Source organism: Agelaius phoeniceus, chromosome 4, assembly GCF_051311805.1.
Source record: "Agelaius phoeniceus isolate bAgePho1 chromosome 4, bAgePho1.hap1, whole genome shotgun sequence".
Taxonomy (NCBI): Eukaryota; Metazoa; Chordata; class Aves; order Passeriformes; family Icteridae; genus Agelaius; species Agelaius phoeniceus.
Genome location: NC_135268.1, coordinates 59,323,866 through 59,339,343, shown reverse-complemented (window position 1 = coordinate 59,339,343; position 15,478 = coordinate 59,323,866). Strand labels below are relative to the sequence as shown.

The window sequence follows — 15,478 nt, the reverse complement described above, 5'->3', positions numbered from 1 at the left end:
CAATGTCTTCTTATTCTAAGAAAATCAGCCCTTTAGAAAACAAAATAGTGATTATATTTTTTGAAGCTCAGTCAGTAGGAGAAGTGATTAACAATTTCTGAAAGATACAAAGTATTTTATCAATTAGCTTGATTAATATTGTCATACAGTAGTATGCTGACTAATCTCTAGTAACTCATACATAGGAAAAATGGGTTTTGCTTGAGAATTACTAGAACGTTTCTGGAATCACTAGAACGTTTCTGGAATCACTAGAACGTTTCTGGAATCACTAGAACGTTTCTGGAACATGTGCAATATTTTGAAGTGCCCGAAATACAAAGCATAAAAGATACCAGAAAACCAGTATGTATAAATTGAATTAAGTAAAAAGAAATTAAATATGAACTGAATTAAATCTTAATCATAACTCTAATACCTGTACACTTTCTCAAAAGTCAAGTTAACATTCGGATTTTTAAAGATGATGCCAGCAAGATAGTTTTTCCAGTGCTTATTTAGTAAGTAAGGTGTATCCAAAACCTAGAAGACAAAATTCAGTAATGTTACTATAATTCCAAGTTTCTTTATGTATTTATTCATATGTGGTCTTTTAACACATAACCACATCTAAGCTTATCACCCACTAAGGAAAATACAAGCAAAACCAGTGAATTCAAACTCTTTGGAGCATAAAGTGAATATTAAAGCTCCCCATTACCAAGGAACAACTGAATCAGAAAAATCTGTCTCCAAAGGAAGACAAGCATGCAGTATTAACACTGCAAAGCAAATTAAACCAAGAAAGGATGAATGTCTCTATTTGGTTTGTAAGGAGGAAGTAAAACCAGATCCAAATTCGCTTGAAATGTCCCATCAAAATTATATGCCCTACAGAACAAGGACAAGAACTCTGGGAGTCATGGGGATTAATTGTTTAATAACATGAATAACCTCACCTTGAATAAATTTTTATCTTCAAAGGGCTCACAGACCAATTTTTCTACATTTCCACCCGTGACAAAAGTGAGCACCACTACAATCATCAGCACCCAGGAGAAAAGAAAACTGAATCCAACACCACTGAAAAAGAAGGTTAATAAGTTTTTGCTTTATAAGAATATATTGTGTATACATATATATACATACTTGGGGCAACAGTGAAGCTAACACTTAGCACCTATAACAGAAATATGAAAACTGATTGATGGTTGAAATAGTTCTGTTTTCCAAATATGTTCTTGCCCTCTGAAACATCTTAAATGTTTCAGCCCTGTAAAGTCTTCAGCTAAAATGCATTTGAAACCTAACATTAGCATTGGGCATGCAAACTGTTTTAAAAATTACATTTAAGGGAAAAAATACCATACAATTTTCCTTTTTAAATTCAACTCTCTTGTGCTCTCAAGAAGGTTTTAGACTTTCAGATGCAATCTTCTCCTGCACCCAGTAGAAATGACATTAAACCATTCCTAGGCACTTTTCAACCTAAAACATCCAGAAACACTCTCAGAAGGTCAAGTGTTTCTTGTCTCCTTACATGGCTTTTTTTCAAACTTTGAACAAATGTTCCAAGTTTACTAGAAAGTTATGAATTCCCTCAGTTTTTACATTTTCCAAAGGGACTTGCACAGAAATTCACTGGCCACAGCACTTGCCTTATAATGGTAAATTCAGAGGTTTTATTCTTCAGCTGTGATCCTCAATGAAAGAAAAACTCCAAATCCCCAAGTCCCTCAATCTAAGTGTGTGAGATCAATACTTATTTCTATTCTCAGCACATGCACCTAAGTAACAAACCAAATTTTTTTCATATCTACATCTTTCAAAAACTCAACCAAACCAACTTTCTACCCTTACTTTCTTTTTCCCTGGTGAATAAAACTTACGCCATAAGAAAGTTTCCTCCAGTGTTGGAGATACAGCCTCTGGTTGTTGGAGAAGCATGTTTATCATACCCACAGGTGCCACACAGCAAACCAAGGTAGTAAAAGACCAGAATCAGGACCAACATGCAGCACAGAATGAGACAACCCAGCCACCTAAGGAATAAAAGATAAAGTTCTGTTGTCATCTTATTGTAGGGGTTCCATACTGTTGTCTCCTTATCGCTAAAGTTTCAGACCTTGTTGGTGTTTCTCATAGGCAGCTCCTCAGAGCACTGACACTCTCTTCTTCACAAAGCAGCCAACTGACTCCAGCTCCCTTCCCAACCAGCCACCCCACTCTTTTATAGCACTCTTCTTCTCACTGGTTACAGCTGTGGCCTGTCAAAGTCAGGCCTGCTCCTAATCTTTGATAATTGGCACAGCTGCAACCCCTTACAGGTAAGATTACTTTTTACACTATCTTTATTTTCTTAAATTCTATCCTCCTACAAAGTTTTTGGTTATTTTCACATGAAGAACACATTGGAGACCTTCAGGAGACGTGATGCAATACTATATTTGCAAATGTCCCACTCATGATTCTGTTTGAGCCACCAGTGTCAGCAAAGATACACAGATTTGCTACACTAGCATGTATTTGGGGCCAGCCTGTTTTGACAGGCACTGGATTGCAGTCAGCTGCTACTGAAGGACTGGGGAACACAGCACAGGAACAAGGTGTTCCCCAGGTAATGCAGGTGAACTGGACTGAAGCATCAAAGTGCTCCAAGTGGAGCAAGCAAGTATTCAAAGCAGATGTTCATCAGCAATTTATTAATGAATAAATGGAGAAATTTATGAATGTGGACTGGCCATTGGTCATGAAGTACATAGTTGCTCTTACTGTGAGGCTTACTAACAATTTTGCACACTGTGTTAGACTTGTAGTTGTAAATAAATATATTTAAGGCTGTAAAAACCTAGGCTTTATGTTTCTGTCCTGGACTGCTTTCAATGTATGGAACAGCTAATGGAACTTGACCAGGAGAAAAATCCTGGATAAGAAATGAACTTTCATTTTTATTAATTACATCACATAACAATTCTATGTGTCCAGGTATTTGGAGCATATCCATTTATTCACACATTACATATCTACCCTTTCATACTCTCCCAGTGCCCTCTGCACTTCTTTTTCCCTTCTGTTGTCACTTCTTCAGCTTTTATTTTTTAAGTTCCCTTTTCTCTTCCCTGTATTTTTGTAGAGAAAAATCTGTAGAAGAATTATTGCAATGAACATGCACAGCCAATAAAAAGAAAACTATGAATGCTGACAGGCATATTTATAAAAGGATACCTATTAAGAACTACAAATAATGCACCTGTAATTAAGAAAAGAATAGATAGAAAGTAATTTGGGCAGCTACAGGCTTATTGGTTTCATTTGTAATTGAAGTACTGTTAGGTTAGGTTTGACAAACCAGGTATTTAAGTGCCATATAGATGAGATTTATTCTCCTGTAGCAGAATAAAACAATATATTTGATTAAATGTAGTATGAGCTTCAATGAAATTATCAATAAATTTGTCAAATTAAGGCTCACCACAAAAGCTGTCAGATAAGAAATGGGCTAAAGGTAAGATTCTAAGCAAGGTTCTAAAAGTTCAGTTTTCTGTTCACTTTTATTTATCAATGCATTAAACCCAGCAACACACATTCTGTAGCACTGAAACCAATTATGGCACAAAAACAGAAACAAATATTGATTAGGAAGTCAAGCAAAGTATCAAACAAAATGTAGGGAGAATTTAGTGAGCTAAAATGGACAGAAATGGCTAAATCTGGACAAAGACAGATAGTATGAAAATGAAAAGTTTTACAAGTCAAAATATGAGGTTACTCAACTGTAAGAAACAAAAGTCTCAAGAAGTATGTTTTTCTCAAGGTAAAATCAACCACAAAGACCACTAGGGACAAGCACAGGTGCACGAGGATTTACAAGGTGTGAAGCAGAATCCTTCCTACTCCTGCTCTGCAGTACAAAAGGTGCAGTAACAATGGATTGGCTCCAAGGCCTCTCTGGTCCTCTGCCCTCAGAATTCACTCATTCATTCCAACTCAATGGAAACAAGACCTAGATAAAAGGTCACCCTGGCATTATGAAATAATCAGTTCCTTTGGGAGTTGCATCTTTGACATCCGCCTGTATCTATCCCTCCTGAAAAACACCTGAAGGTCTACAGAGCAGAAACCACCTCTTGCTCTGTGGTGAAACAAGAGGTGGTTATTGATCCAGTTATTGATTATACAATCCAGTTGTTGATTAGCTGTGCTTCTTGCTTTTATCAAAATGCCAGTACCAAACAACTGATTTATACATCTTTCTTTCACTGTGTTCATCATTACCCATTTACTTTCCTTTACAGAACATTAAAATAATACAAAGTATTAACAACAGCTAGCACTTCATTCCTGCCTTACTTCTTGTACATACCTGTAAAAATCATACTGCTCCACTAGTGGAAAATAATCTTGAACATATGCCTCACTCTGTGTAAGATGCACCATCAAATCTGCCAAAATCTTCTGAACAGGGAGCGCTCTTGTGAAGGTAGTAATATTTGAACCAATGGATTCCAGCACACTTTTGATGTCTAAAAGAACAAACATATTTCACTGTTACAGATCCTTAGAGGAAATTCACATTCCATTTATGCATTATAAAATGTTATTAAGCCATTTGCCACATGAAACAAGCAAGCCATGAAGACAAGTGTGAGGAAAACACAAGCAGGCAACAGAAGCATCAAGCTTTGAAATAGCACAATGGCATTTCAAAATGCACACTTTGCTTTAGCATTCAGTTTAATGGTTCAAGATGCAGACATTGAGCCAGAGATCTTCCTCCTTCCTCTCATTATAATGAATGTGTCACTTTTTATCTAGCCAACCTAAATCTTGCTTTTCATGCAATATTGCAAATGTCAACACTGAGCAAGACAATTAGCCACCAAGTTTACAAAGGAGAAGAACAGAATCTATTTAAACTCCATGTCTTGGGAATACAACACTGTGACAGAAATTGGACTGCCTATATTGAGAATCTATACTAGTTATTTTCAATCTTATTAAAAGAGATTACTCAAATGAACTCATTCCAATTAGTTAGCAACACTCCTGAGGTAACAATCCATTAAGCCATTTTCCCCTCAGATTATGACCTAAGATGCTACCCTCTACTTACAGTTTAGATAGACACTATTTAGATATACAAAGACATGATTAATTCACTTATTATATATATTGTCTCTGTGTAAAATGCAGTTTCTCTATGCTCTTCCCTTCCTTCAACTGGAAATGTACTTGAAAAAGCAGGATGTGTAACTACAGGTTGTAATTTTGTGGTAGGCAATACTTCCTTCCTTCTCAAAACACAACTGGACAAGCCTCTGTCTGTTTTGATGATTACTCCTCAAATTCAATCATGTAATAAATCACAGTTTTTTGTGAAGTTTACAGATAAATTCAATTTTTTCCTAGTAAACCTATTTATTTGCTTTTGTAACTCAAATTCAGTTTTTATACAAACAAAGCCCCAACAATTTATAAATAGATAAATTATGATGTTTTGTCTGTGTTTACACATCCCAGATATGGAAAATGAGTAAGTCTGCCCTAGATTTCCTAACGAAAAAATATAATATCAGTTTTAGAAAACTGGCTCATTTCAAAACAAGTTCACACAGTACACTATGCTAAAATGTATACTGTGCTACATTTTGGCCTGGAGGGGAAGAAAACAAAACAAACCAGAAAAACTTACAAGGAACAGCTGTTTATATATAATGCAGAACAGGTCCACAATGCAAGAATAAAAATTAGAACAGATTAGTATACATTTGCTATACTGCCATACAGGTACAGGAAAAGAGCAAAAGTGTAAAGCCTAAGTAACAAAACAACTGAGACACTATTTCAGCTATCCTAAAGGCGTATTTGACTTTCACTTCACCATCTACCACATTTTAATTCAGCAGCAGGAGGGGGTCAGCTTTCCTAACATCACACTCCTAAATATGTCACAAACACATTGGTCAAGGAAAATTAGTTTTTCAACCAAATAAAGCATCAGTGTGAAGTGAGGATCACAAGATTTCTCATTACTTGATCAGTAAAAAGCCTAACAGATAAAACTCCTCAATAAAATACCACTAAAATCTATTTTTAGATTTAATTTAGAGTCCTCATCATAACACAGTTGCTTTCTATGTTTTTTTCTTCTGGCACCAAATTTTAAAAAATTGTTAAATTTCACATTTTCATTTTTAATGATATTTAGCAAAAAAAATCTATTACCAATAAAAGAAAACAAAAGCATTAAACAAAGTGAAAAGATAGTTTGGCCTCACCTGATAAAATGTTCCTGGTTTGATTCACTACCAAGTCTGGAGTATCATTAAATGCTGCATAACCCTAAGAAAAACAGGTGAAAAAATTATGCCATGTTTCTCCTTGTCAAATTTTTTGCAGGTTTTTTTTCCTTTTATTTAAGGATCAAAAGTATACACACACTAAAATGTATATGGTAATACTAGGAAAAATACGGTTTTATCACTGCATAGTTGAAAAGGTAAAAGCAAAATGCTAAATATATTTCGGATATAGTGTGGTCTCCAGAATATTCCTTAGGGGGAAAAAAATCTGTATTTAAATACACATGAATCAGTCACAGATCTCAAACTTTTCTGTCTGTCAGATCTTATAGCTCATCTAAAAGCCACAAACACAAACATATGAAGATTCACAAAGTGAAAGGAGTTAGTCTGCACCAGCCTGACACCTCTTGTTTCCAATCTGTGCCTTCCAAACACGAAATCCATATTGCAAACAATGAAATCCTAAAGACATGGATTGCCTCTAAAGACATGGCAATGCCTTCTTAGTGAGAAGGGGAGAGAAGGGTCCACACTTTGGGGACCAAGCTCAGCAGCTCAATTGGGCAGAAAGGAGAAACCACTGCAGTGGATACTTGAAGCCTTACTCCCTGGTAAGCCTGACCATGCAGAAGCAGGAAGGGGTCTCAACCCCTACACACAGCCTTTGGTTTCACAAAGTGCCTTCTAGTCCTAGCACATGTTTCCAGATTCCTAGATTTTTAAACCTCTCAAACTAAGCCATTCTTTCCCTAGGTGAAAAGCATAGGTTTTTTGTGTAAAGTCTTGCAAAATTACTAATAGCCATTATACTTGGTCCATTGCACCAGATGTTAAATATGCACATAAGAATTTGAAATAAATATTTCAAGATAGCTGGAATACAATAAAACAATGGATTTTTTTATTTCTTTAGTCTGAACCAAAAAGTAGAGAGCATTCTACAGGATCCATGTTTCTGTCTTTTCATTTTTTAAGGACTGTTCTTTCAAGCAGACAACTTGAGTAACATTTTAGATTTGTGTTATCCTGGAGATAAAAAGGACTGCATTCAAACTTTCAAGCATTAAATCCTGGCCAAACAATGAGAGATATTCAACCATGAAGCAGGTTGAGGTGGCAACAAAAGAATTCTGCTTGAGACACCAAGGGGAGTCAAGTGATACACATATCCCAGTTTATTCATTAAGAGTTTAAAAATCTGTCAAGAAACATACCTTTTGAACCAGACTAGAAAGGTCTATTTTAAGGACATCATTGATCTTTGCAAGTTGCAAGCTCACACCTGGCAACTGGGAAGGAAAGACATGTCTGAGTCATATTGAAGTAGCAGTTTTGCTAATTCAGTAAATACTTCAAAGTTAGGAGAGAGGGTAAAGAAACTAAAGTGATCTTCAGGAGAATCTTCCTAAACACTTGTGAAACTTCTGCTGTAGCAAAGCATTTTTGGGAGGGCAGATTATTTCACTGCCCAGAGCACACTTTAACATAGCTGCTTGACACACATTTTATCCTTTTCTACACAGAAGATGAAAAGAGTGACTGGAATTACCTAGAAACACAGAAAAAGGGAAGGTCACTTATCACAAGTGACAGCACACACCAAGCCACTGAATGGCAGACATACTACTGGGCTTATTCAATGTCAGACGTACTACTGGGCTTATTCTCACTTTGAGAGTCTGAAAAATATTATTAAAAGATCTTACCCCACTAAAATTGGCATTGATGTTCAGCTGAGCTAATGAATTCCTGATGATGTTGCAAGTTGAGGCAGCCTGAGCTGCATTGCATGCAGAGTCATTGAGGGTGTTGCTCAGGTGCATTTTAACATCTGTCAGGTTTGCATGAAGTCTCTCTGTTCCCTCCTGCAAAACCTCTACAGACACACTCACATTTTCTAGTGCTTCCTTTGTTTCTCTGATGGCTGCAAAGATGTGAATTTAAAAAAAAAAAAACAAAAACTTGTTAGTAAGCAGCCTATAGGTACAGACATGAAGAGAAAGTGTACATGCATAAATGATATCATCATCTTAAAAATACTGATTAAATTACTGCCTCCTTCCCAGAAAAATCCTAGCACAGAAAATTCTAGCACAGAATATGTACTTATTGCATATAAAAATAAACCACTTATGCTTGTCTACAGAGAAAGTAATGTGCTCAGGTTACTTTTATTGGTATTTCATCCACTTCCCACTTTCCTACTGTTTCCCTACCTCTCCTTCCTCAGTGGTATCAGTAAAGAACTTTAACACTTGGTCATTAGAAACTAAAAGCCCATATCAATCAAATTGTATTCTCAGTATTTTCCTTCTAATCCAACTCACAAATCATATGGCTGCAAGATGAAAGGTAAGGAGATCATGTTCCATCAGCCAAGCACTGGTGAGTGTTCCACACTGCCTGGCTTTAGATTCCATCCCAATCACACCAAACAAAAGAAAATGAAAAGAACCCCAAACACTGAGCAGGTGTTCAGTAAACAAAGAACCACACAGACACAACTAAGAATACACAAAGTTACAAAAACAAAGTGCACTTCACACCACGCAAGGGTTTATTGTGGTTTTTACCTTTGATAGCCCTTTCCACTTTGACTTCAAGAAAAATAAGAGAAATAAAGCAAAAAAAGGAGAATGATGACAAGTGAATGAGAAAGAATTCATGGGTTAAAAAAAACCAAAACCAAAGTGACTCAAGCTCATGGATGCCTGCCCTTTGCTCTGTAAGCTGCATCTGATTCATGAAAAAAGAAGCCTTAAATGGAAAAATAATAAAGGAATATTTTCTCTAAAAAGGGAGAGAACTAAGAATGAGCAACACCAAACTCAAAGATATAATGAAGAAATGTTGGCTAACACTCTCATAATAATCTTGGCAGTGTACAGGCTAAAAATCCCTAATCTGCAAATACTTACAGCTATAATAATTATGCAACTCTGAAAGGACAGTTTTCCTAGTTTCCCTGATATTCAACAGAAAGAGACAGCAACTTGCAGCAGGAAATTCAGATTTCACCCCTATTCATTGACTCCCAAAACTAAGTCAACAATAGCACATACATTTTGATTTAGGTTTTAAATATATTTATCTATCTTAAGATGTGTGAAATCCTCTGTTTAAAATAAATATCCAGGCACGTAGAAAAATGGTAAGTTGAGTCATGGTATTGCACAAAGCTATCCCATGCTGTGCCTGTTTTACCATGGCAACAGAATATTATACAACAACATGTACATCTTTACCTCCTGCCATTGTCAGAGCTGCATCAAGTGCAGGACGCACTTCTTTTCCCAGCTGTTCTTGAACTCTGATTCCAAGCACAGGTCCAACATCTGTAGTATGGAGAGATAAAAATAACCAACACATGATACACTAGCTCAATTTAAACTGTCTCTTAAACTAGCTGCTATCAGACTCTTTACTTAACAAACACATGTATTATGTATATACATATATGCATGCTTATATATATGTGTGTGTGTACCATTTCATTCATACATACATATACATATGAATAAATATACATAAATTATTGAATTCTTTTTAAGGCCTGACAGTCAGAACTTAAGTGACAGAAGGTAATGCAGAGATACAGTTCTGCTTTAGCTAGCTATAGGTTTATAAATTAAAGAAGTAAATCAAAATATGGTGGAAAATATTCATTAACACTTGACACATGGGTAAAGACAAACAAGAGTTTCAACAAACTCCACAATATGTATTTCATTGCATTTACTACTTTTTTGGGAACAGGATTTTTTCCACAATTTATCTTCAAGTGGTCCAGCATCTGAACAGCAATTTTGTGGCATAGTCTTTCACTACACACTATGTTTTCATATTGCAAGAGAAACTAAGAAGTGGATTCTTTTCCTTTCTCCTGTTCCTCACGTGTCCAGCAACACCAAGGTCACCCCCAAGCCAGCCCTGCTGAAATCCCTTAAGCTCATTAAGCCCCTGTACCCTCATGCAGAACATCCAGCACGGACACCACAGCCCCAGCTCCCCCCACCTCCAAACCCTCCAGTCTCCCTGCCCACAAACAAATGAACCTTGGTTCAGCAAAGCAGCAGAGGAACACTGAGCAGAGCTGGGTGAAACATTCTGATGTGACACATCCTTTAGGTAATCACTAGGTCCTCTCCATTATCAGATCACAGTAAAGTGATTTTTCAGTTGTTTTCCTTTTGATGAGTTGGGAATACTGCCTGCTACAGAAGCATCCCTTACTGTCAGCACCATCATGTTTGGCTTGAGTTGAGAACTTCTACCAAGTATTAAACACTTTTCCACATTTCCTTAAGGTAGGCAAACTGAACTCAGCCACAGTTCTCTAGAGATTCCTAATACTGTTGATTCCCTTAGGAAAAAACCCTTCTGTACCCAGGTGTCACACACTTAATTCTGATATTTCAAGAAAATAAAAGCTATCTTTATTTTATGATTTTCTCATCACAGACCCATTAGGATCTGTTAACTAACATTATAAATTTGCCTTGAGAACAAATAAACATTTAATTTGAAATTTCAGTTTGGAGTGGCTGGGAAGCCTCAAGCTAATACTTGAAATACAAACATCAATTTTTTATTATAACTGTTGTTATTATTATCATAGACTTAAAGATTACATCTATTTTTTAGACCAGAGTGCTCCTGCTGAGAATTAAGTAGGAAGACTACTTACCTACTGCTACTACTACTTTCACAGGCATATTCAATGTGCAATAAAGCCTCACATAGACAAGACACATTAACCTCAGGGTATGCCAAGTTGGCTGAATTGAAAACTACTTTTAATATACATTTTAAACCTACACAAAAGCAGAGATTCTGGACATGAGAATCAATTTATTATAAGTGGCACAATGCCACAGCTGCACAGTTTGCTCCCAGCAATAATCCCTTGATCCAACAATGAAACCTGTATGCATTTATAAACACCTGGCACACAATGCACCTTGAATCATTGTGTGTACTGATTATGGTCAGCTCTTTCTATTAGGAATTTTGGACAGTGAATCTTAAATTACAAAAAAAAAAACAGTCAGTTTTCTGGTTGTTTTTGTTTACTGAGAGCTTGAAATATGATGCCTCATATTGTAACTGTGCTGAAGGGGAAAGTGCAGCAGTTCTAATTCAAATTTTATCTCCTGCTCTTCAACTGCTTGTTCTGAAATGGCAAATACATTAAGCAGCTTTAGAAAGAAGATAAGCTTATAACTCAACTCCTAGCTGAAGAGAGGACAAAGGTAGAACAAGAAAACTAAACAGAGATCTGTCTCCCTGGAAGTATCACAACTGCTAGTCGCTCTGTTCCTTGATATTTGGCTCAAATTTTAAGACATGAGGACAAATATTCCAAAATATTACAAACTGAAAAGGAAAATAAAATATTAGCCTGACTTACTAGATAATAATTTAATAAAGTACTTTTATTTTGGGAAATACTATGCATTATACAGCTCTGAAACATTTTGTGAAACATTCTGTAAAAAGGATTTTAGTCTCATTTACCACTGAGAACAGAACTTCTATTTGAAAACCATATTCTGATAAATGAAATTTCACTTTGCACTATGAGCTAATTACATTATCTTATTGAAGCTTTTAAATATATATTGCTAATCCCCTTTAAATAAAATTACTTACTATTTAGGTCAGACAATGCTTTATCCTTAGTTGTGTTGTACTGGTTCACCAAGTAGTCAATTTGCTGAGAAGAAAACGATTTAAAAAACTATTAAAAGAACTGAAAAAAATAACTCTTTTGAATGTGTCAAATAATCATTCTGAAACAATCAAAATATGTGTGCAAATCACTGGCCTTCTACTGTTTTCAACTAACCAAGTATTTTATTTGCTTAACAGAACAGCACAAAAAGACAGTGTTTGATTGGGATATCTGCTTAATTGGAACACCCCTGTGGTCAATGATTCAGCTCAAAAATATTAACTAGCAGGCACTGTGGCCTTAGGGAGGCTTCAAGTCAGTCAGGCCAATAAGGTTTTCCATGTCTTCAACTCTGTTACTTGATTTTCTCTGGCACGAGTTCCTCCTTCATGGAAAGGCATGGCATTGATGTGGTGGCAATTTTGAAACAATGCACCAAGCCAACAGATTTGTATTTGGGCAGCCCCTCAGAGCTTCTCTTGTGGAAAGGAGTCAGCTGCTCTATCTTAACACAAGCAGTTTTCCTTACCCCCAGGTGGATTTGGCCCAGTCTCAACTTGAGCTCTACCAAAACACCATAACAATGTAGACCAGCAACTCAGTTACCACCAAATCCTGGGTTTGGAGAAAAGGCTAATAAAGAACCATCCCAAGTGGAAAAATTACACTAACTTTGAAAAGAAATTATTGATATCTGCATGCTTAAAATAATGAATTCTACCCCAATCAAGCTAAAATGGTGTAATGGTTAAAACACTTGAGAAATGGATTTCCAATTTTAAGCATGATTCAAATGTGTACAAAAGTATATCTGGCTTGCAGTCTCAAACCTTCTGTGAAATGAAAAAAGGAAAAAATCCACCCTTGAAACAACCTATTGATTAGTGAGTCTAATTAAATGACAAAGTATGGAGTGGATCTCCCTCTTCTAACACAGGAGAAAAAAAAATTGAGTTTCTTACTGAGAAGGCCTGTAGGCATATTTTTGCTTATTTATTATTTTGGTCTACCTAGGTTAACCAAAGGACTAAAATTTAGCAGGGATACAGGTTTCAAAGGTTTTGCATTGTCTCCAGCAATGTCCCAGACAAAAGGTGATTCTGTATGACTAATAGTGTTATTGCTCAATACTCACAGTCTGCAAATCTCCTGTGACATGAACTCTTAACACAGGACTTCTTTTACAAATCCTCTTATATCCTGTACACACCTCATACTGATGAGTCAAGGACATCAGTTCAAATTTCTGAGCTTTACAGACAATTAGTTGGATACTAGAACTTTTTTCAACAAACTGTAGCTCTTCTCCTTTCCTCAAGAAGTTCTTACAAATGTGTGTGTATACATGATACTCATGCACCTCATCTGCCAAAATGACTCATGAGATACAGCTGATGACTGCATTAACACCAAGTTTAAAAATGAAAAGGTAATAATACCACACTGAAACTAAAAAACTACCGAGATTTTGACTAACCTCTGGCAGAAGTATTCAAGTCCTGACACTTTTAAATTTAATTATAAAGTGTTTTTATTAACATTTTAGCTAGTGTGTATTTTTTCCCTCTACTCAAGTAGTTACTTCTACCTAACAGATTTTCTCCTCTGAAGTTCCTGATTGCCAGAACACTGTCAAGGGGACTCTGGTGGTTTCTGATGTGACTGTATTGATCCTTCTGTGCCCAGCATCAGCTCCAGACTGACCAAAAGCACTCTGTTTCAAGAGGGATTATTGGCATGACCTCCACTTCTTCCCATATACCTCTGCACCCATCTGTCACAACACCACACACAGAAAAGTCTGGGGAACAACTCCAGATAGGAAAACATTTGAGGCCCCTCCCAAGGCCTCTCCTGTTCTCACACAGCCCTGGCGAGCAGAAAAGCACCCCAGAATTACTGTGACTGGGATGCTACCACACTTGTGGATTCCACATAACTGCATGAATTCCACCTATTTCTAATTTATCAGTCACATGGAAGTAAAACAGATTAATAAAATTGAATTCAAATAATTAAAATTAATGAAAGCCAAGGTAATATAAATGTCAGACTTTTTTTGCTCCCTATAAATTCACTAACAACTGAAATTGCACATTGTCTACAAGTCTTCCTAACTAGCTTTTTCTTTTTTTTCCAAAACAAAACAAGATATGCAAGAGGACTGCTTATGGAACTCTAAAGAAAATTTGAAAGAAAATAATCTTTCCTCTTAAGTATGGTACAGTGTGACTTTAGTTTACAGAAAAAACAGTCCAAAATATTCCTGGAAAAGAAGTTATTGTGGCTCTGTCCCAAAGCCCATAGAACTATGCCCAAAATACAAGGAAACAAGAAAGAGCAACAAGGAATCCAAGTTTCATGTCATACTTTTTTTTTTTTTTAATGCTTTCCTTTTAAAATCTTTTTTTCCAAATTATTTATCTTCTGCATGTGATCTACACGAGTTCAGTAGGAGGAAAAGGGCCTACAAGCATCACAGCAGCTAACTCCCAAAGTGCAGCTCAGAAGTTGTTCAAGCAATGCTGATCCATCAGGGTAACTCCTAAGCCCTTACTGCTATGTGAAAACATCTTACCTTGCACCATTTATTCTACTTAGTGAGTGGATATACAAAAAAATATAGAAAATACTGCAGATATACAGAAAGAAAGAATGAATGATTTTCTGCAGTATTTCTTATTTACACCTCTTCCCTCCCACCATCATTCCCCATAAAGAAAAAGTTCTTTACCGCTGGAGTGTCGTTAAGGAAAATTTTCAGATCTTTAAAATTACTGTTAACCAGTTTCTTTGCTCCTCGGACTTGGTTAGTTAAATGCTGGTTGGCAGCATATGCACAGAGCACTCCAACACTACAAAAAATATAGATAACAGATATTTGTTAGTGTAAGTGCATATTCTAACATAAGACAGAATCAAAAAATTATAGCCAAAAAAAGTCAGTATTATCAAAAGAAAGGTCTCCATAAATTACTACAGGTTCTCACATACACCAGGAAGCAGACTGTAAGACTGAGCCAAAAGGGCCAATATTATAGTACTAATTCAAAAAAAAGAAAGGAAAAGCAATGTTACCCCAAACTCTTCTGAAGTTATTAATGTACAACTACTACTGCATTTGCATGGGTACTGTCAGAAAATGTGTATATAGCCTAAGTAAGTTGTATGAGGCTTAGAAACATTAGGGTCTTTTACAAGTAGCATGAACCTTGACACAGCTATAAACAAATGTTTGCCAGTTAACTGTGAAAAGCAGTATTTTTCATTTGATAACTTCAGCAAGGTTTATTCATAATAACACAATGTATTTACATAATTGCATGGATCATTCAAAAGCACACAAATAGTCCATATTAATGCTAAAATAATATGCATTTCCTGATACTAAAACAAAAGGTGGAAAGTGAGTTAGACTTCTTGTCAGCACTGCTGATGACTATTTTCTATTTGATCACTCTTCATTGTAAAGTTCTCATTATGGCATGGCACATCTGCACAAACAGTAAGTTAAAAGGCA

The 15,478-nt window shown here is 36.1% G+C and overlaps 1 protein-coding gene across 9 annotated transcripts in view; it reads right to left on the bottom strand.

Moving 5' to 3' along the window:
* Positions 1–15,478, bottom strand: part of PROM1 (prominin 1) — a 62,937-nt gene that overhangs the window by 13,502 nt on the left and 33,957 nt on the right. For all 9 annotated transcript variants that reach the window (XR_013182149.1, XR_013182152.1, XR_013182153.1 and 6 more), the window contains 10 exons: positions 14,693–14,813; positions 11,937–12,000; positions 9,530–9,619; positions 7,991–8,208; positions 7,499–7,573; positions 6,258–6,321; positions 4,343–4,502; positions 1,869–2,021; positions 939–1,062; positions 419–522 (listed from right to left, as the gene is read on the bottom strand). Coding sequence is in view for 3 of the 9 variants with exons in the window: in XM_077177690.1 (XP_077033805.1) it covers positions 419–522; positions 939–1,062; positions 1,869–2,021; positions 4,343–4,502; positions 6,258–6,321; positions 7,499–7,573; positions 7,991–8,208; positions 9,530–9,619; positions 11,937–12,000; positions 14,693–14,813 (1,173 nt within the window). In the remaining 6 variants the exon portion in view is untranslated. The remainder of the gene's footprint in view (positions 1–418; positions 523–938; positions 1,063–1,868; positions 2,022–4,342; positions 4,503–6,257; positions 6,322–7,498; positions 7,574–7,990; positions 8,209–9,529; positions 9,620–11,936; positions 12,001–14,692; positions 14,814–15,478) is intronic.